Source organism: Armigeres subalbatus, chromosome 2 (genome assembly GCF_024139115.2).
Source record: "Armigeres subalbatus isolate Guangzhou_Male chromosome 2, GZ_Asu_2, whole genome shotgun sequence".
Lineage (NCBI taxonomy): Eukaryota > Metazoa > Arthropoda > Insecta > Diptera > Culicidae > Armigeres > Armigeres subalbatus.
The window spans coordinates 168,735,723-168,755,925 of NC_085140.1; the positions used below are offsets into that span (position 1 = coordinate 168,735,723).

The 20,203-nt window shown below is 35.8% G+C and overlaps 1 protein-coding gene across 1 annotated transcript in view; it reads left to right on the forward strand.

Moving 5' to 3' along the window:
* The window catches only part of LOC134211150 (potassium voltage-gated channel protein Shab-like), a 593,106-nt gene that overhangs the window by 562,717 nt on the left and 10,186 nt on the right, over positions 1-20,203 (forward strand). The window contains 3 exon segments of the mRNA XM_062687792.1: positions 7,340-7,536; positions 8,406-8,679; positions 8,741-8,919. Coding sequence (XP_062543776.1) covers positions 7,340-7,536; positions 8,406-8,679; positions 8,741-8,916 — 647 coding nt within the window. The 3' untranslated portion in view covers positions 8,917-8,919.

Here is a 20,203-nt window from a genome sequence, read left to right on the forward strand (position 1 = left end):
TTAGAGCGATGATAAAACTTTAGTGTGCGAGTAAGACAAAAGGTGGAAATTTCAAATTTAACATATAGATAGACCTTCGCAATGTTCCACAAAAACATGTATGTTTATAACCAAACAACTTTGTAGAAGGTGGTAAAAGCGCATGAAAAATAGGAAAAAAAAAGTTATGTAGAAAAACTAATTTCAGGGAACTTTCACTGAATACGCACATACCTCGCATTGTATAAGATATAAGTACGAGGTGTCTTTGGCAAAGTGTCTTGAAATGCCACCCGCTACAACTTTCCGGAAGGCACTAGGCGTATATCTGATTGGGATGGGAAAGTAAATTTTCGAAAAAAAAAATCAACAGAAAAGAATCTATTAAAAAAAGTTCGCGCCCTTTCTAAAAGCAGGGGTGTATTGGAATTTGTTCGCTGTTTGGTATGTTCATATCACAAACAAATGGACGCAACACAAATTTCCTAAAATGAGCACTACTACTTTCTGGTGTGATATTGTTAATTCAATAAAACAGAAACTGTGTCTAATAGCAAATAGAAGAAAACAAGCAAGTTCACCTCGAATAAGAATTCTTTCTTTCATAGTTGTAAAAGGTACTGGGACAAAAGCAAGATAACACACTATTCAATTACAATCACTATTCAATTGAATCTATGATTCGTATCAATTTTGTACAAATACTTCATTACAAAGTGGCGTACTTTGTACCGCTGAAACACAACCCTCCCCACATAAAATAGGGTTAGGGACAGAAAGTCGAAAGACAATAGGATAAAAGGTTGAAAGGGACGACTTTCTGTCCCTTTCAACGTTTCGTCTTATTCGACCTTTTGTTCCTCCGACTTTTTGTCTGTCGATCATAGAGTTATAAATCAGTCTTCAAAGAGCATCCTCTTTTGAGAATGATTCGCAAAAGCATGCTTTGAAAAAATGATTTAAATTGGAATAACCTAACATCCTCGCTTTTAATTGCTCCTTCGCACACTTGATTGGAAATATTGCATCATTGATTCAAATCATTTCAGGCGATGATCTACCGAATTGTTAATCGAAGCATCAAATTGCCCTTAGAAAGCATGGAACTGAAAGGTGGCTCTGTGGTTATACGGCTAGTGGTGTCATATTCAATTGTGCCAATCTCTTGAGTGGAAGTTTGATTCTCTCGTCGAACTTTCTCGTTTTTATACTTTATTATATGGATATGATTCGAGTGTTAGGACACACATGGTGTCGAATGAGGGTAGTAACTGTTTATTTTGACGAAAAAAAACTTCTAGCTGACAGCAGCAGCGAAAAATGTAGACAACAACCTCACGAGCACCAAATCTATAGAGCTCATCGTAATGAAACTGGCGATTCTACACTGGTGGAAATAAGTATAAAGACAAGCTCGGTTTCCATACAAAATGGCCATATTGGGAAGTCAATATCTCGATTCTTAGCGATTCGATTGGGCTGATTTTTTGCCAACAAGCCTAAAATGACTTGATTTTTTATTCAATGATAGTTACATTTATGCATATATTCTGGTTATACGCGTTTCTGTTGGAAATAATTATAAAGACAGTTCCGTTGTATGGAGCTCCATATAAAAAAGTGGTGTCTTTATAATTATTTCCAGATTTTGAGGTCAAAATCAACAGAGATGTATACAATTTACTCAAAGATCGAAAGTTCAAGTTAAAAACAGGTGCCTAGTAAAATTTCAGCCAAATCGAATCGCTACGAATCGAGATATCGATCCTCAATCATGATGAAAATGTATGAAAATCATGCTTGTCTTTATACTTATTTCCGGCGGTATATCTGTTGCGTGAAACCTAATGCCATTTATTTTTAAACTTTCATCATGTAAGAATTGTGGTTGGGAATTGACAAAACGTATGTGAAAACCTGGAAAAGAATGAAATTATGTTTGACTGGTTTGCAATGCTAGTTGGCACCCGATGTACTAAATATGTTCATATTCGGGAAAATAATAATATAATGTAAAACAAGTCGGGCAAATATTTTCTCAATATAATTCATTGAAGTTTTGGTCTTCCAACCTCTCACTTTGTTTCGAATGTAATTTCCTATTACAGAAACAAAATATGACACAATATCCAGTTTCTAACAACAATCGTCTTCGCGACGTAACGACGAAGTGGAAAGCAAACCGGTTACTAATAGTACGCGCCACGTGTTTGCCTTTGCCTAAAATCCAATGAAAGGATTCAAATCAATGATGTAGTATTTTCCAAAATAATGCAAGTGCATCAAAGCAATGATCACTTGACAAATAGGGAGCATTCATTCTCCTGCTCCTTGGATTTTGCATCAATGCAACGAATTGCAAAGGAACTTTTGAAGACTGTATATAAATTCCTCAAAATGCTACAAAAATTGTATTCGACGCCAAATCTAATTTAATTGATATTATTTAAGGATATCGCGTTACTGAGCTTTCCATTGTTAGTGAGTGATTTTGACAAAATAAATCAAAACAAGCAGAGCCTCAGTGAACCTCACATCTTTATTGGATGCCCTTTCTTATTGAGAAGAACGAAATGTGGTAAATTCAACATTTAAAAAACAAAAGAAGTAAGTCAAACAATGTTTTAAAAATTTTACAATTTGCAGTCCATGTGAGGAGCCTTGCAGAGGCATAGGCATTTCGTACGGAATCAGTTAAAAATAACACAGAATGGGCTAAAAGATTATTCAAATTGCCAAATATCCTTTACTCAAAAATTTGTTCAGCTCATACTGTGCCTAGCGGTTGTTTCTTGAACTCAATTGTAAAATAGGAACTAAGGTCTTAGGTAATTAAATAAAACTGCAGTGAACGAAAGAACTCGATTATTATTTGAAGAAAAAAAAGAAAATCTGTTATAAGCATTGATAGCCATTAAAGGAATTCCTAGCTAATCAATTAATATTTTGCAAACAGTTTAAACAAAGCATCTATACCGCAAATGGTTACCGGAATTCTCCTATACAGATGCTCCTATCTAGCAAAGTCGTTAGATGGGTGCCATCATCTCTATTACACACCACCATCAAAGAAATATGAAAATCATATAAGACCTTCCGATGTAACCGTAACAGAAGTAACCGATTCCAAAGCACCCAAAGAAATAAGAGGAAACCCAGCCAAAACCCTGGCCAAAACTGTTGCCAAGTTGATGTAGGAATAAAGAAATATGTTTAGTTTACTCTAAATTACTCAAAATATCTCCAGAAATTTGGGCTTTGCTTTCGGTTTTTTTGTTATTTGGTCCCTAAATGATAAAACTATTCTATTTCTCATACAACGGTGACAGTTTGTTCTATGGAAAAAACTTTTATTTTAAATGAATACCATCACGAAAGGATTATTTTTGCCTCTTTCTGAGTTTTATAACACTTGAAGTGATTTATTTGAAAAAGTGAGTTCCAATGCGTATTTGTACGTATTAATCTGGGTTATTTCAGTGCTTCGCGGTTATTATTGAAGAGATTTGAAAATTATTCCTTTTCTTTAAAGCTTGGCGGTTTTCATTTATTCTTCTCAATTTTCATCATTTAGATAAGATTTCAAGAAAACCCACAACCGAACCGCAAAAGAAGGTAAATGTATGGGAAAATCTAACGATCGTAAAAATACAGCCTTTTAGTGAGTTTTTGGAGGGCATCATTCTCATTAAAATTGCTCTAGAGTGTGGTGCTGCAATTAACTAAATAATTGACAGTTGAATCGAATAAAAAAACCACTAGGGTAACCGTACCCTTAGTGGAGGTAGCACCAATAGTGGAGGTAGTGAGATTTTAATGAGATTTATCATATTTATACACTTTACGATGGTTTCAGTTGATGCGTCGTGCTTCAAATATCCTGTTAAATGCAACTTATCTTAAGATTTCACTTGAAAAACTATTGAAAACAATAAATTTCCTTAACAAAATTGACTCCCTTGCACCTATAGTGGTGCAACTGTACCAATAGTGGCGAGTCTCATAAGAAACCAATGGATAGCACCGCTATGGGAACCAAAATTAATTTTTACCGCCACTAAAGGAACAGTGTACCCATAGTGGTGCAAGCAATATTTTGTAATTGTTGATGTTAAATGACATCTATCTCATTTTTGTTAGCAAATTCATTAGTTTATTTATTTATTTTATTATTTAAGATATTAAAGCTTTAAATTTCCCATAATTATCAATTTAAAAAAAAAATTCTTCAACCAACACTTAATCAAATTTGTTGATAGGTAGCCCACTTATTCCATTTTATTAAATGTCTTGATGTTTTGGACAAAACTCATTGGAAATTTATATGGAGAAATTTTATATGGAGAAATCTCGCTTAACTTTTCAAAAGGACCTAAGTAACATTTTTTTCATGAATTAATTTGAATAGCGCAATCAACAGAACATCATGAAAGCTATTGATTGCACTATTCAAATTAATTCATGAAAAAAATGTTACTTAGGACCTTTTGAAAAGTTAAGCGAGAAATGTATGTAGAAATATCGAAATTCAGTAATTTGAAGCTAGATGGCACCATTTACGCTGAAGACTCATGAAACGCATCCAGTTCTAACAGAATTAAATACAGAATGCTATGCTGAAAATTGCTAGAAGATCAGAGTTTATCCGGCGATTGGGTTTATCTTGCGGTGGCGGTTGTATTAGGATTTGGTTGGCTTCTCCACGGATTAGACCTTCAGTGGTAATCACGCTATCTAAATAGTACGAGGTTGTGTTTTGGCGCACTACCAAGACCAGAGTGTAAAATAATCGAAATTTTTTGGTGAAGTCCACCTTTCTTCACCTTTCAGCTCACTTCCATACACATTCATAGTCGGCTCTGGAGTCTGGACTGTCAATATTTGGTTGAATATTAGTCATTGAAAACTTATGCACAATTTACAAATTGATAAATTATTGATAAATTTTGCGAGATTTTTTTTCTCACAGTCACCTTTTTCTCACACTCAATACACTCAAAAAAGTTTGATTTTCCGTGTATAATATTTGTGTGTGAGTGCTCAACCTGAAAACAAAAAGACGTCAAATCATGGCGGGAATCGATTTAGTGTACACGCTTACATGTGACTAACGAGTAATGGGTTATAATTGGGTAAATTACAGTAACAAAAATTTACCAACCCGAAATGAGAGTGAGTGTGAGAAAAAGAAGCGGGCAAACCACAATCTACACATAACTCTTCAAATTGGTGAAATCGGCAATAAATGAGTAAAATAATTTATCACATAGAACTGAACCCGATTTTTATTCGCGAGGCACTTTCAACGGTAAACATCAATATAAACAATGCTAATTGGCCTTTTCATGTGACACTGCCGAGACTGCACTTGTTTACAACCGCTGAACAGGTCTACAAGCCCGAAGCTGTCACTTTCATAGAAGGACTGTCAATTGACGATGAAATCAGCTGTTTTTAAACGTTTGAAAACAGTTGATTTTACCGTCAATTGACAGTTCTTCTATGAAAGTGACAGCGTCGGATTTGAACGGTTTGCTCAGCGGTTGTAAACAAGTACAGTCCCGGCAGTGTCACATGAAAAGGCCTATTACGTGTTTTTCTGCATATAGTAAGCACACTCAGTGACAGTCGAATGAATGAGTTGGTGGAGTAGTCTGACTATGTCATTCTATGTTTTGAAGATTCAAGCGATGTTTGTCAAAATTCGAACCGAAGTTGCTTCATGAAGCTGAATACTTTAACCACTGACCAAGACACGTGGATTGTTCTTCATAAATAAATAAAATATAAAAATTTGTCCAGTTTAAGGGAGTCCAATAGTGTATTTGGCTACAGTATTACAAGCAGACGGTAATGGGTTCGATATGATTTTGATTCCCAGCTCCTCAGGATGATGCATGCGAAAGAGCTTAAAAATATGTGATTACGTTGTCCATTTTTGATACATGTGTCGTGTATATGCACAGCCGAGTTATTTGATTAACATGATTATTCGTTTGACCAAATCACCGAATAATATGCAATTAATTCTAGACATTGTGAGATTGTGTAATTTAACTAATTTTGCCAATAGATCTATAGTTCGAAACCATTGAAACTGAATAACAACGAAAATTTTATCTGAATTGTTTAATGATATTTAAATGCTATTCAAAATTCAAAACCAAGCGTTCGGAACGCAAACCAACTTACATGTCGTGTTCGATATTTAAGACAAAGTTTGGCGCGGTTTGGCTGAATAAATTCATTCAGTTACAATCAGTAAAATAGCATTTTCAAGCGCTTATCTGGATGTTTAAATTTGTCGTATGTATGTTTATTGTTTATGGACATATCTTAATGTATATGCTACAAAGAGGCTTATTAAAAACTTTTGAAGTCAAAAGTGTAAATCCGAATGCTCTTTTTGTTTTTATTTTATCAGATAAAAATTAAAACAAACGAAATGTAGTAAAAGATGTCGTATATCATGCGTCTCCATCTTTTAGTACAGTAGGATCATCAGCAGGAAACCGTGTAGTAAAAATCCACTAATGTTTCCTAAAGTTGACATTCAAAATTTAGTAATTCCTGCCCAGGGTTAATCATACTAGCTCCTAACTCTTTCCTGTTTCATTCAATAATGATTGCTCGATATCCACGTATGTAACGCAAGTGGACATAATAATAAAACAGCGCGACCGTAATAAAACAGCGTGATCAGTTTCAAATGGGGAAGTAATTTGACATCTATGATAAAATTGCAGTTTTCAATCTATGAAGCAGTTGATAAATTCGCATAAATATTGAGAGGCAAATAATCATATTTAAAGGTTCGTTCTAAACTGCTATATATTTTCAAAATATGACAAGCTTATATATCAACTTATGATTGCAATCTTGATCTTACCAACACTGGTCTGATCATATTGAACTGCTTACACTAGTCTACACTCACATATTTTGCAAATTACAATTATATTTTAGTAGGGCCTAATTTCAATCAAAAACTATATTTCATTCAAAGTAATGACAACCGCGTATATTCACACCCAAAACACTTCACAGTACACTTTCAAGCAGAATAGTAACTCAAATATATTTTATAAATCGCCAAATAACAGTTTCTTTAAAACAAATGAAAACATCAAAATATACGATAATAATCAGTTTATAGAATTACTAACGTTGTAGTCTAGCCATTAACATTTCATCTGTTATTTCTCTTTTTACCTTTTCTCTATATTGCATCCGTCAACTTCATCAATATCGTTGAAACTGATCGCAAACATTTTCTCGATAATCATCCACCACTGCAAAATAAAAACGTTTCATTCCAAATTCCAACAAAAAAAATGATTTGACCACTAATCAACCACAGGTAAAGATTTCACTAAAAAGTTATCGTTGTCCATAGATTCGATAGAAACGTCACCTCAGTTAGAAACGCATCGACGATCGAAATCGATCCTAAAAAATAAATCAGAAGCGTCGAGACTCTTGTCCGATCCAGAAAGCGAAAGGCTATTGGCTGACAATATGTCTGGATCCGGGGTCTCGGACAACGGTGCCAATATGGTAAATTTGATTTTTGAATGTCGTTTGAAACATAACTTGTTCTATATAGTTCCTCGCCCTTTTCTATTTGAACCAAAATTCCCAGTTCTTGAGTTTTGTTTGCCATATAATAACCCCACTCCAGTGATTTTTGAGAAGACCTTCGTTCTCCAAATGGAATTTGAAATATGTACATTGTCTTATTTTTTTGGTGTTTTTATGTGCAATGTTGGTTAAAGTTGTTAGCCGCTCTTGTAGATAAGTTTTTGAAGCCACATCAAGTCAAATTAGGTACTTTGCATTTTGATAATTTATTTTTTGTGCCATATGTTTGAAAATGTGTTCTTCAGTGTAGGTATTTTATTGCTTAACTCGAATATATTGTGAACATTCTTTTGTGATTTTGTGTCCAACTATTCTCGTTCTTGTTTTTATCGCACGGCCTGTTGACTGTTTTAAAGCCTTATCCAAAAAATGTGATCAAATCACTAACTAATACACCTGTGTGGATCAACTAAACATAAATAACTTTTCTGTGATAAAGTGTGTAGCTTACTTTCAGGGAATCTATATCGTATCACAACTATGATTAAATTCTTTTCATCTGTTTAATAACTTTATTAATGTTGATAATATTCATATGCATACAGGCTGACCCCTAAAAAATATTAATTTTTGTTGTTTTTTAAATATCTTCTTTGATCTTAGAATTATTCAAGAATCAATTTTCCATGTGAAATCGTTTGTTATTTTATTAAGTAAAAGCTACACACTATCTTGCAATTTTGCTGTTTTTATTCTATTTTATATATTTTGCTCTATTATCAAATACCAGATAAAAATTTAATACTTTTCCTACCACGCTATCGCGGCCACTCGGGAACCCACAGGGGAGCGACTCAAATACTGACTACTCCGGAAGCACAATGATCGCCACCTCGATCACCCCGATAGCACAACGACATCGACTGATACACCAGCGATCGACACCGGCCTCGTTGGGCAGCAAAGCAGCGGCCAAGTTTCAGCAGCCTCGCTTCTCGCAGGAGGAGTTCGCCCGGCAGAGCAAACCCCAACTGACCCGGGGCGTAGGTATCGGCACGTACGTTGACCACCTCACCGGTGATCGTCGATTAGAAACAGGAACTAGGGAAAGCAGCACAGGTACGCATGCTGGTGTAAATATTTGCGATAAAGTAGTTAGACAAGATTCTATTTTTTTAAGAATCGGAAACGGCATTCTCAACATATCTTGCAGCTAGTAATAATAGTAATAAAGACAAAACATCGTTCGCCGGAAGTAGTTTAACGTCAAGTGATGAAAGTAAAACGACCACGAGTAGGGGAAACTCAGTGGAAAACCACGGCGGAAGTAGCGGTTATGGAGCATCGTCATCGTAGCAGGTGAGATAATTTTCACTTTAAAAAGGTCTCTTGGTGATAAAATATGTCGAATCAGTCGAATGCTTTTACAAGTTCATATGAGACGAGTTCCTACTATTCTAGTTAATTACATCGCATGTCTTTTACACTTTCTCCACTGCTGGCCCGGCTACCATTCAGGAGGAGCGTTCAGCCAGGTCGTAAAGCTTACTCTGTATATCAGAGTGTTGTTGTGCTAGTTGAGAAGCATGTGGCAAATCGAAGTCGTTCAAATGTTCCATAGTAAAAGGCTCCTACACCTACGGTTTGATACACGGTCAATCGCACCCATCATGATCTCGTTGATTAAAACGATGAACACTTGTGGAGATAGAATACATCTTCACCTCACTCCAGCGACTACCCAGAAGGGATCAGACAAAGCTCCGATATGCAGGATTCCGCACGTAAAATCTTTATACTGAGCAGTGTTGTGCTTAATCATTATCAGACGATCATGATTGCAATTTTCATGTGAAAACTTCTCACGTGAAAACAGTTGGCGAGTTGTCACCGGCGACAACTTCTCAAATTTTGTACTCAAACGATAATAAACACAGAATTTTCATTCAATCATTAATCTTCACTAATAATAGCTAATTGTTAACAGTCCCGTTATATCTTCTATTTGGCGTTATAGCTTCATGCTAGTGAGGAAAAAGAGTTCAAAATGTAACGGTAAATGCTTCAAATCAAGATACGATTTTCAAACGATTCTTAATCGCTGGCGAGTTTTAATCAATTGATAATTTAAAAGTAAAATCGCGGGTGAGTTTGATCATTCTCGATTTTTCGAAAATTTGATTTTTCCCAACCCTGATACTGAGCTTCGATCAGGGCGAAATCCTGCTTGCTGACGTCAGCGAGTCGTGTCTATCATCTCCTATGTCCGATGTAGGGTTGCTTTGCACATAACTTTGAGAACAATGCACAATAACAATATGCCCTGCCCGTTATCGCATACAGTCAGATCCCCTTTTTCTGGTCTCCTCACTAAGGCACTTTGCATTTAGTCGACTGGTAAAGTTGTCCCAAGTATTGCAGACAAAATATTTGAGCATTTGCTAGGTTGGAATGGGTCAGGTTTGAGCATGACTGCTGATATGCGATCGACCTCGGTAACCCTATTTGAGGTCAGTATACTGATGGGGATTTGGAGTTGGCAACTCATGCCAAGATGTTGGTGGTGGGTAGGGCATCGAAACTTGATGAAGTGTAGAGATCTTACCAATGAATAGAGGTGTTCACACTCGACACCGTGACAGAAGGGGGGGGGGTCTAGAAATCCCAAAAAGTAATGGACGTTATACTTCTTCTTCTTCTTCTTCTTCTTATTGGCATTACATCCCCACACTGGGACAGAGCCGCCTCGCAGCTTAGTGTTCATTAAGCACTTCCACAGTTATTAACTGCGAGGTTTCTAAGCCAAGTTACCATTTTGCATTCGTATATCATGAGGCTAACACGATGATACTTTTATGCCCAGGGAAGTCGAGACAATTTCCAAGCCGAAAATTGCCTAGACCGGCACCGGGAATCGAACCCAGCCACCCTCAGCATGGTCTTGCTTTGTAGCCGCGCGTCTTACCGCACGACTAAGGAGGGCCCCATACTTGAATCGCCCCAAACGTCATACTTGAATCGCCCCAAACCAAAATCCATTTTTCAGCGGTCGTCCAGACGCGTTTTGTGAATTTCCAAACCACAATCTACAATCCATTTTCCAGCGGGCGTCCAGACGCGCTATGTGATTTTAGTTAAAATAATTTTAGTTTGAAATTTATACACTAGGCGGCTTTAGTGTACATGAGACTACCAGTCAAGGTAGTTCTAACGAAATTTGAGAGATATAGAAAATTATCGTATGCTGTATGCTACAAAGTTGTTTTGTGATTTTTCTAAACACATTTTAAACATAATTAGCCCATTACCCATTTCAATTCAATTCACCTTTTTAAATCAGCGTCAGGATCCAAAAATAACCTGGCAGGATCGCCAGGTGTGGCCTCAAATGGCCGGTGCGAAATGCAATGACAGCAGCTCTCCGTGGATGCGTGTGAGAGCATTAGTGATTAATCATATATTTAATCATGATTAATGAATAATGGGTTATTTAATCATTATTCATTAATCATAATCATACAAAAAATATGATTCAATCCTTAATCACTAATCGTTAATCATAGAATTTTACATTTAATCATTAATCACTAATCATATTCATAATTGTTTTGAATTTATTCATTAATCATCAGTTTTAATCATTGCATACATCGCTTTTATTCATTAATCTTTAATCATAATCATATAATTTTTATACCTTTCAACAACTTTATTTGGTAAAAATGTTACTTGATTATTGATAATGATAATCATTCAATTTGATTATTCATTATCATTAATCATTAATCATATCGATCGTTAATCATTAATCATACACATATTGTGTCAACATTTAATCACGATCGGTAATCGTTAATCATACTCCAAACGTTTTATTCATTAATCATAATCGTTAATCATTGTCAAAAGTTAATTTAATCGTTAATCATAATCATTAATCATTGTCAAAAATAATTAAATCATTAATCATAATCTTTAATCATAGAGTTGAATGATTTAATCATATCAAATTTAATCATTCATTGAAAGCTTTATTCATTAACGCTCTGGACGCTACGAAGATCTGGCAAGAAGCGGCCGAGTCATGGCTTGGCTTGCTGTTCACCGATCGACACGCTGATACACGTTATACAGAAAACCGCGAGAAGATTAGAGTTTGCCCGGCTAAGTTATTAGCATTTCTATGATGTGGGGTTTGAGCAAATTTCGTTTCTTTTACCTTTGAAAAGAAATAAATTCACCCCTACAACACTCCAGTAAAAAGCTAATATCTTTGCCTAATAAAATCTAATCTTATCGCGGTTTTCAGCATAACATTCTGTATTTAATTCTACAAGAACTGAATGAGTATCATGGTTCTTGATCGTAAATTGTGCCGTCCAACTGCAATTCACTGTTTTAGGATGTTTCTGCATACATTTTTCCATATAAACTTCCAACGAGTTTAGCACCGCCCAAACGTTGACCGATTTGGCTGAAATTTTGTCCAGAGCATCAGGGCACCAAATAGAACCGAATAAGAGAGCGGCCCATCAAAAAATTTGAAAAAGTGTTTTTTGAGCCACCCTAATATATATATATATATATATATATATATATATATATATATATATATATAACTTAAGAGCTCATCGAGCTGGAGGTTCTTTTTAAAAAAGATGGATGTGTACACGTTGGGAGTTAAGACCAGAGCGTTAATGAATAAAGCCTCCAATGAATGATTAAATTTGTTATGATTAAATCATTCAACTCTATGATTAAAGATTATGAATAATGATTTAATCATTTTTCACAATGATTAATGATTATGATTAACGATTGAATTATTTTTGACAATGATTAACGATTATGATTAATGAATAAAACGTCTGGAGTATGATTAACGATTACCGATCGTGATTAATGCTGACACAATATGTGTATGAATAATGATTAGATATCGGTATGATTAATGATTAATGATTATGAATAATCAGATTGAATGGTTTGCATATTGATCAATTATCAAGTAACATTTTTACCAAATTGGGTTATTGAAAGGTATGAAAATTGGTTAAGTTAGAGCATCTGGTTAAGACCAGAGCATTAGTGATTAATCATAGATTTAATCATGATTAATGAATAATGGGCTAATTAATCATTATTCATTAATCATAATCATACAAAAAATATGATTCAATCAATAATCACTAATCGTTATTCATAGAATTTTACATTTAATCATTAATCACTAATCATATTCATAATTGTTTTGAGTTTATTCATTAATCATCAATTTTAATCATTGCATACATCGCCTTTATTAATTAATCTTTAATCATAATCAGTGTTGTAAAATGTCATTTGCATTCGTTTGTATATTTTTTCCAGAACTTGTTCAGAAGTTAGCTATCGATTCCTGAGGTATGGCGAACTTATAGCCCTTAAATGTGCCTACAACATTGTCTAATAAGACATTGCTGTAAATATGCAATCTGGGGCGTGGGAGGCGAAATGTCATTCAAATGACATTATGTCAAATGACACGTGACATTTTGGAAAGTTTTCACTCTCCAGCCTCAGATGTTATATTTAGAGTAATGTACCCTTGGACAAAAATATAGCCCTACTCAAGCATTATGAGTACATCCAAACATATTAAGTAAATTTGGCTTCTGAAAAAAGTTATGGAAAAATTAGTCAAATGACATGCAGATGACATTTTACAAGCCTGATCATAATCATTTAATTTTCATACCTTTCAATAACCCAATTTGGTAAAAATGTTACTTGATAATTGATCAATATGCAAACCATTCAATTTGATTATTCATAATCATTAATCATTAATCATACCGATCTCTAATCATTAATCATACACATATTGTGTCAGCATTTAATCACGATCGGTAATCGTTAATCATACTCCAGACGTTTTATTCATTAATCATAATCGTTAATCATTGTCAAAAAAAAATTCAATCGTTAATCATAATCATTAATCATTGTGAAAAATGATTAAATCATTATTCATAATCTTTAATCATAGAGTTGAATGATTTAATCATAACAAATTTAATCATTCATTGGAGGCTTTATTCATTAACGCTCTGGTTAAGACACAACTACATTGCTATATTATTTCAGAGTCTCAGTTTCCCTGCCTGTTTCCCTAATTCTGCTAACCTGGCACCTAGTGACGATGGTCCGATGGTCACGTTGTCCTCAGTGGCTGCATTCCTTAGGTGTCCGATGTCGTCTGGCGGTGATGGCGCTGACTCAGTTATCATGGCGCAAGTGCACCTTCTTTTAGCTGCGTCAGGTGATTCATCCGTTGGAGGGATATTTGAAGCCTCGTGCTTAACTGCTCCCCCTATAACTTTTGCTCGTCCCGTGCAATTTCCGGACTTGATGAATCGGGGATATCTGAGTATGCTGAGGCCCAGGATTGCGGCGATAAAGATGACACTTATGCTGAGTGATGCTAACCCAAGTTGGTGTTTGAAATGCAGTTTTTCCAAGTGTTGCCTGTTGCGAAAGTTGAGTTCTTGCAACTCAGAAATGTTAACGTGTCGATCAATTTGTAATGGTTTGATTTTGGTCGACTGCAACGGCAGAATTGTTGGATGTTGAAATTGAAGCTCGAAATTTTCAAAAAGTTCGTTGTTGACGTATAACGAACAATTGTGGAATGTTACCAAATGTATTCCGGTCAACGTTCTGGCACTGACATCGCAGGTGCTGTTGATTGTTACGTCTTGGTGTACGGTTATCACCAACAACATACCTGGGGATATCATCCTTGTTTCTGTTGCCGTAGGTTTTTCTGATAAGTGGCACTTTCCGTGCTGTTCTCGTAAAAGTGGAGCTTCACATGGGTCATGGGTGATGTCAATCAGTTGTTTCCTTTCGCATATTGTAATATGATTGTTTTCCTGACATTTAGATGTAATGGCCAGTACTTCTTGTGGGTTGATAAATGCTGAATGGTGGGCAATCTTTGCTGTTCGGTTGAACATAGGTAGGGGTTCTATAATGACTCTTTTGTAAGATGTGGGAAGAAGCCGAGGAATGTTTACGCTGATGATAAGTGTTGAACCTCGGTAGAAGACGGTGGTGGACAGATAATTGATGGCGTCAGCTAGGTCACTGATTTCTAGTCCCTGTTTTGTAATCTCCTGTGCTATGGTATTAATCTCATTTGAAGTCAAGATAAGTTTACTAATAATATTTATCTTTGCAAGCATGATTGAATATTCTATAGATTTCAAAGTTTCTAAAAGCTATCTAATTGAAAAATTATGAATATTTTTGGTTTTCTGAAATTACAATGTTATCGGTGCTAATGATTTGCTTAAGAACATTTTGATTGTTTTTATTTCGTCATTGATGAGATTCAGCCTGTTTTCGAATTTTGTGTTCAGTTTAATCTGTCTATTGTTTTGGTCGACAAAAGTATTTTATGATTTTCTTATTTCTTCGAAATTAGAATTAATAAATGTTAAATCTTCGGAGTCTAAGTTTCCGTTACATATTTAATTGCGCTACCTAGAATGTTAATCGATCGCTTGTTTCTTTTCGGTTTCGTGTGAAGTGTATACAAAATGTATTTGATTTCTCTTAATTTGATTTGCATTATTTTGAAAAATCGCTGGAAGTGTTAACGATTTGACCAATAGCGTTTTCTATTATGGAAAGGGAAAGTTCAAATTGTGAAAAATCTATCATGTGTAGTAGCCTATTATATCCTGCAACAATCCTTCCGTCCCCCTTTTGGAGTATCAACGCTCCTGCGTTGTTTGTTATATCGTGGATTTGGATGGATTTAGGATGGATTAGGGTGAAGTATGAGGTAATGAGAAGTAGGTATATCTCCCGGTGTACGATCATCGTGTTTCTGTAATTAAATAGGGATTAATATTTATTAATTTATTTATTTTTTATGATTGTTAGTATAGTAGACAGTTAAATGCATTGTGGGATAGGGATATTAATTACTGAAAGATGAAGGGTTATGCCTCTTTACTTAGATGCTCATGCACTTCATCTATCAGTTTTACCATGGAGTCCATGACTTCCTTTCGGATGCCACTCCTTACAGCAGCTGCTGCTGCCAGAGAAAACAGATTCTCTGCGATTATCCATCGCGCTGAAGCAGCTTCTCTAGATTTTTCCGTATTTTCCTTGAATCTATTAAGTTGATGGTAACATAATCCGAACAACATTTCGTCCCTTAATTTTTGTCCATCCTGAAAAATAAGAAATGTTAGATTCTCTTAATATTATCCTTATGTACTACTCGATCGTTGTCGTCAATGAGGATTCGGCCTCTATATTCCGCGACTATGAGAGGGAATACTTAGGTTTGGTCTTTTTCGAATTCCTTGTTTCTTAGTAAAAGCTACCTGATTCGGAGTTAGATCTGGTGCAGGTTCTCGACTTTTATTGTGGTATTCTATGGCATGTTTATTCGATTTATCATGGGCTAGCATGATTTCATCGTAGAGCTTGTCTCGATATTCTACTATCTTCTCTATTTGAAGAGGCCTTTCCTGGTTATCTTTTAAACCATAAAAAGCTTCTCTCGGTTTTAGTTTGATAGCCGAATGTATCGCATTGTTGTATTTCGTGCAAGCAATGTTCAAGATTTCTTTAGTGCTTAAGCTTTCGAATGTTGGCTTGATGCATCTAAAGATTTCGCTTATGGTGGAGTGAAACCTTTCCACTAATCCATTGCTTTCGCTATGGTTCGGTGGAACAAAAAATATGTGAACAACAAGATCGTGAAGAAGTCCGCGTATCTCAATCGATCTTAGAGAAGGTTCATTGTCACACACAATTTGACGAGGGGTTCCAAAAATTTGAAAATATTTTGTTAGACCCTTTCTTAAATCTAAGATGTTCCTAGATTTAATGTGGATTAAATATCCGTATCGTGAAAACTTATCGATCGCAGAGAGGAGATATGTCTTTTCCGCAATGAAGATATCGATATGAACAATATCCAGGGGTCTCTCTGGACGTGGAGTGGAGCCTAATGCGATTTTGTAGGGATGCCTGTCGTATTTATTTTTGGGACAGGATTCGCAAAGTTTAATGTATTCTCGTACTTTGAATTTCATTCTTGGGAAATAAAACCTTCTGAGAATTTCCTGATGATTTTCCCATATACCTCTATGAAATGCGTTGTGGGTCTGTTCCAAAATGAGATTTTGTTCCTCAATAGTTCGAAGATCAATTAATAATTTTTCAGAGAGGTAGACTTTGAACGCCTTAGCTCTGCTGAAATGATTTTTATAAGTCGTTTGAATTGAATTCATTACATTTTCGGGACAATAGATGCAATTTGTCCTCTTGGGATCCATATAATCTTTGAAAATTTTAAACATTATTGGCACTCCAAAAACTAGTCTGGTAATTGTCCTTCTGAAGACTCTAGGAAAAACTTCTTCATTATTGTCGGTTGCATCTGGACCTATTTTAAGAATAATTTGGTTACAGAATTCGTTGACGGGTTTTTCCATACATTTGATAAGATCCAAATTATCGGTATCAGCAGAGTGAACAGTATCTGCATCAGATTCAGATCCTGCGTCACCATAACCGTTATTAAACTCGTTATCGGAAGTGTTGTCAAGTGAAGAATCGTTTTCATTTACATTAAGTTCGTTGCGAATTCTGGACAAACTATCTGCCACTACGTTTTGCTTTCCAGGTCTGTAGCGGATTTCATAGTTAAACTCGCTTAATGAAAGTCGCCAATGAACATGTCTGTAATTGGTGTCTTTCAGATTGAGACCATAGGTTAAAGGCTTATGGTCTGTATAGAGGATGCATTTCCTTCCGTACAAATATAGGCGGAAGTACTTGCATGCCCTTACTACAGCTAATAATTCTTTTTCTATTGCTGAGTATTTTTCCTCACTTTTGTTTAGTGTTCGAGAAGCAAAAGCTATCGGCTTATCGCTTCCTATGGTACCCTGAGATAATACAGCGCCTCTCTGATAAATTTTCGATAGTATCCTAAGATACCAAGAAAACCTTTTAGTTCCTTTTCATTAGAGGGTAGCGGCCATTCTTTTATAATTTATATTTTATTCGGGTTCGGCTTAACACCATCTGAAGTCACAATATGGCCCAAGAAGGCAACTTCCCTTTTAAGGAATTCACTCTTGTCCAGTTGTATCTTCAGGTTGTGTTTATGCAGTGTTTGGAATATTTTCCTAAGATTATCCAAATGTTGTTCTAAACTTGAAGAGAATACGATAATATCATCCATATAAACTAAACAGATGACACCTACGTGCTCTCTTAAGACATTGTCCATCACACGCTGAAATGTGGATGGAGCGTTTTTGAGCCCGAAAGGCATTCTCAAAAACTCATAATGTCCAGACTCGACACTGAATGCTGTTTTTGAGATATCTCTTTCGTCGATCTCAACCTGGTGGAAGCCAGATGCAAGATCTAGGGTTGTAAAATACATGCTGCGACCCAGCTTGTCTAAGATGTCCGTAATATTGGGAATGGGGTAACGATCGTCGATCGTTTTCTCATTCAATTTGCGATAGTCTATTACTAATCGCCATTTTTGTTTGCCTGTGGCGTCCAATTTTTTTGGGACGATCCACACAGGGGATGTCCAAGGACTATTAGATGGTCTAATAATTCCTTGATCTAATAATTCAGAAATTTGGCGTTTGACCTCTTCTCTGTGGCAGAAGGGGTAACGGTACGACTTTGTATGTATGGGTAGTTCATCTTTTGTTTTAATAGAATGCTTTATCGCGTTCGTAAATGAAAGATGATCTCCCTTCATGAAAAAGGAATCACTATGTTGTGAAACAAGTTTCGTAAGCTTCTGCTTTTCTTCGGCATTAAGATGTTCGATCCTAAGCTGATTGAGTAAAGCATCTGTCCTTACAATTTCGTTGTTATGAGGGGTATCTAGCATAGCACATTCAAAATTGTTGATTTCCATTTTCAAAGCATCGACAGTTAAGTTGGTTTTGCATGGTTCAGTAGCATAATTTGTCAAATACACTTTAACATATCCGTTTTCGGCTCTATATAAACCTGAATGAATAAAACACTGAGTATCAATTTTAAGATCGTTCTCCAAGAAAAAATCTCCAACTAGGTCAGTATTCAGATCCACTTGTTTGGTCTCGTATGAATTTAAATATACCGATTTGACTTCGGGATATTTTCGCTTCATGGGGACCTCACCCGAAGGAAATCTTAGTTTGTTTGAAGTTGAGATTATATCAGCTTTCAGATTCTTTAATGATTCATACCCTATGAGTCCATCAAAGAATGGATGAAAGTCAAATATGAGAAAAGTTTGTTTGAAAGTATTTGGAATTTTTGGAAAAGGATTAAATTCTACAAATCTATCGATCGTGTGCGATCCATTGACGTTTCTTACAGTAGTAGGTTGGGTAGTTCTACACTTTTCATAATTTACGTGTTTTGTAGATAGGTAGTTCTTGTTACTACCGGAATCAATAAGAAAGTTTAGTTCTCCCTTAGATGTTTCAATTGTAACATAGGGGATAACGTTATTATTATTTATGTTATCGGGTTGCACTCGCCGACTATATGAAAATTCAAATCGTCGGTTTGTGTCTTATGCTCGATCTCTGTATCTGAAGCTACGGGTGGCACTTCAACAGATTCATCGTTGTTTTGAGATGGATCATGTTCATAATAACAAGTCTCATCATAATAAGGTTCACCATCACCATAGTAATAATCGTCATAGTTGGCGGCTTGTTCTTCCATATGGAAGTTCGGCCTGTATGGGGAACTTAAAGTATTTACTCTACCGTGCGGGAGTCGTCTAAATTGAGTTAAATTTTGTAATGTTTGAGGCTGTACTGGATGATTGTTTTTCGAGTTCACTTGTGGGGCGGAATAACGGTTTGTTTCATAGGTTGGTCTCACATATGCAGATTGGGGTTGTTGATTTATTGGTGATCTAAAATGTGTTTGCCGGTTAAACTCATGTGGTTGAAAGGATTATCGGAATAGAGGTTTTCTATTCTGAACGAAATTTGGAGTAAATGGAAAACGGGGAATAGGCATTGGTGGCTTAAACTGTTGCCGGGTGGCATAGACTGTTGTTTGGGTACGGCGCCCGTATTGAGTGCGCTCACCGTTGTTCGTTGAGGATTTTGAACATAATCGTAATTACTTTCTTCTGCGCAAAATCTCAACGCTTCTTTTAGAGTTTTAGGTTGTTGCGCCCTAATGATTGGGCCTAGTGGAGGGAGAAGCCCTGCCACAAACACTTTTAGCCCTATTTCTTGGAAACTTTTTTGTTTCGCTGACTTAACGTTGGGGTCCCTTTCGTTAAGGGTTAGCAGGTTAACAAGGAGAGAAATTATATGAGAAATTTCCTCATATAATTTCTGAACGGTGTCCGTTTGTGACAATTTAAACAAGTCTCTGATAAGAGAAATTTCATCTCTCTTGTCGTGATAATGGGTTATCAAATTATTTTTGATGTCATCCCATTCCAACTCCGTACCATACAGTTCTAAAACTGTATCGGCATCACCGATTATTTTTGCGCGGATAACTTGCATCCACACGTCGAACATCGGAGAGTTTCTTGCTCGTTCCAGGATAGGCATGACCCTATCCACGGCTTTAAGAAACT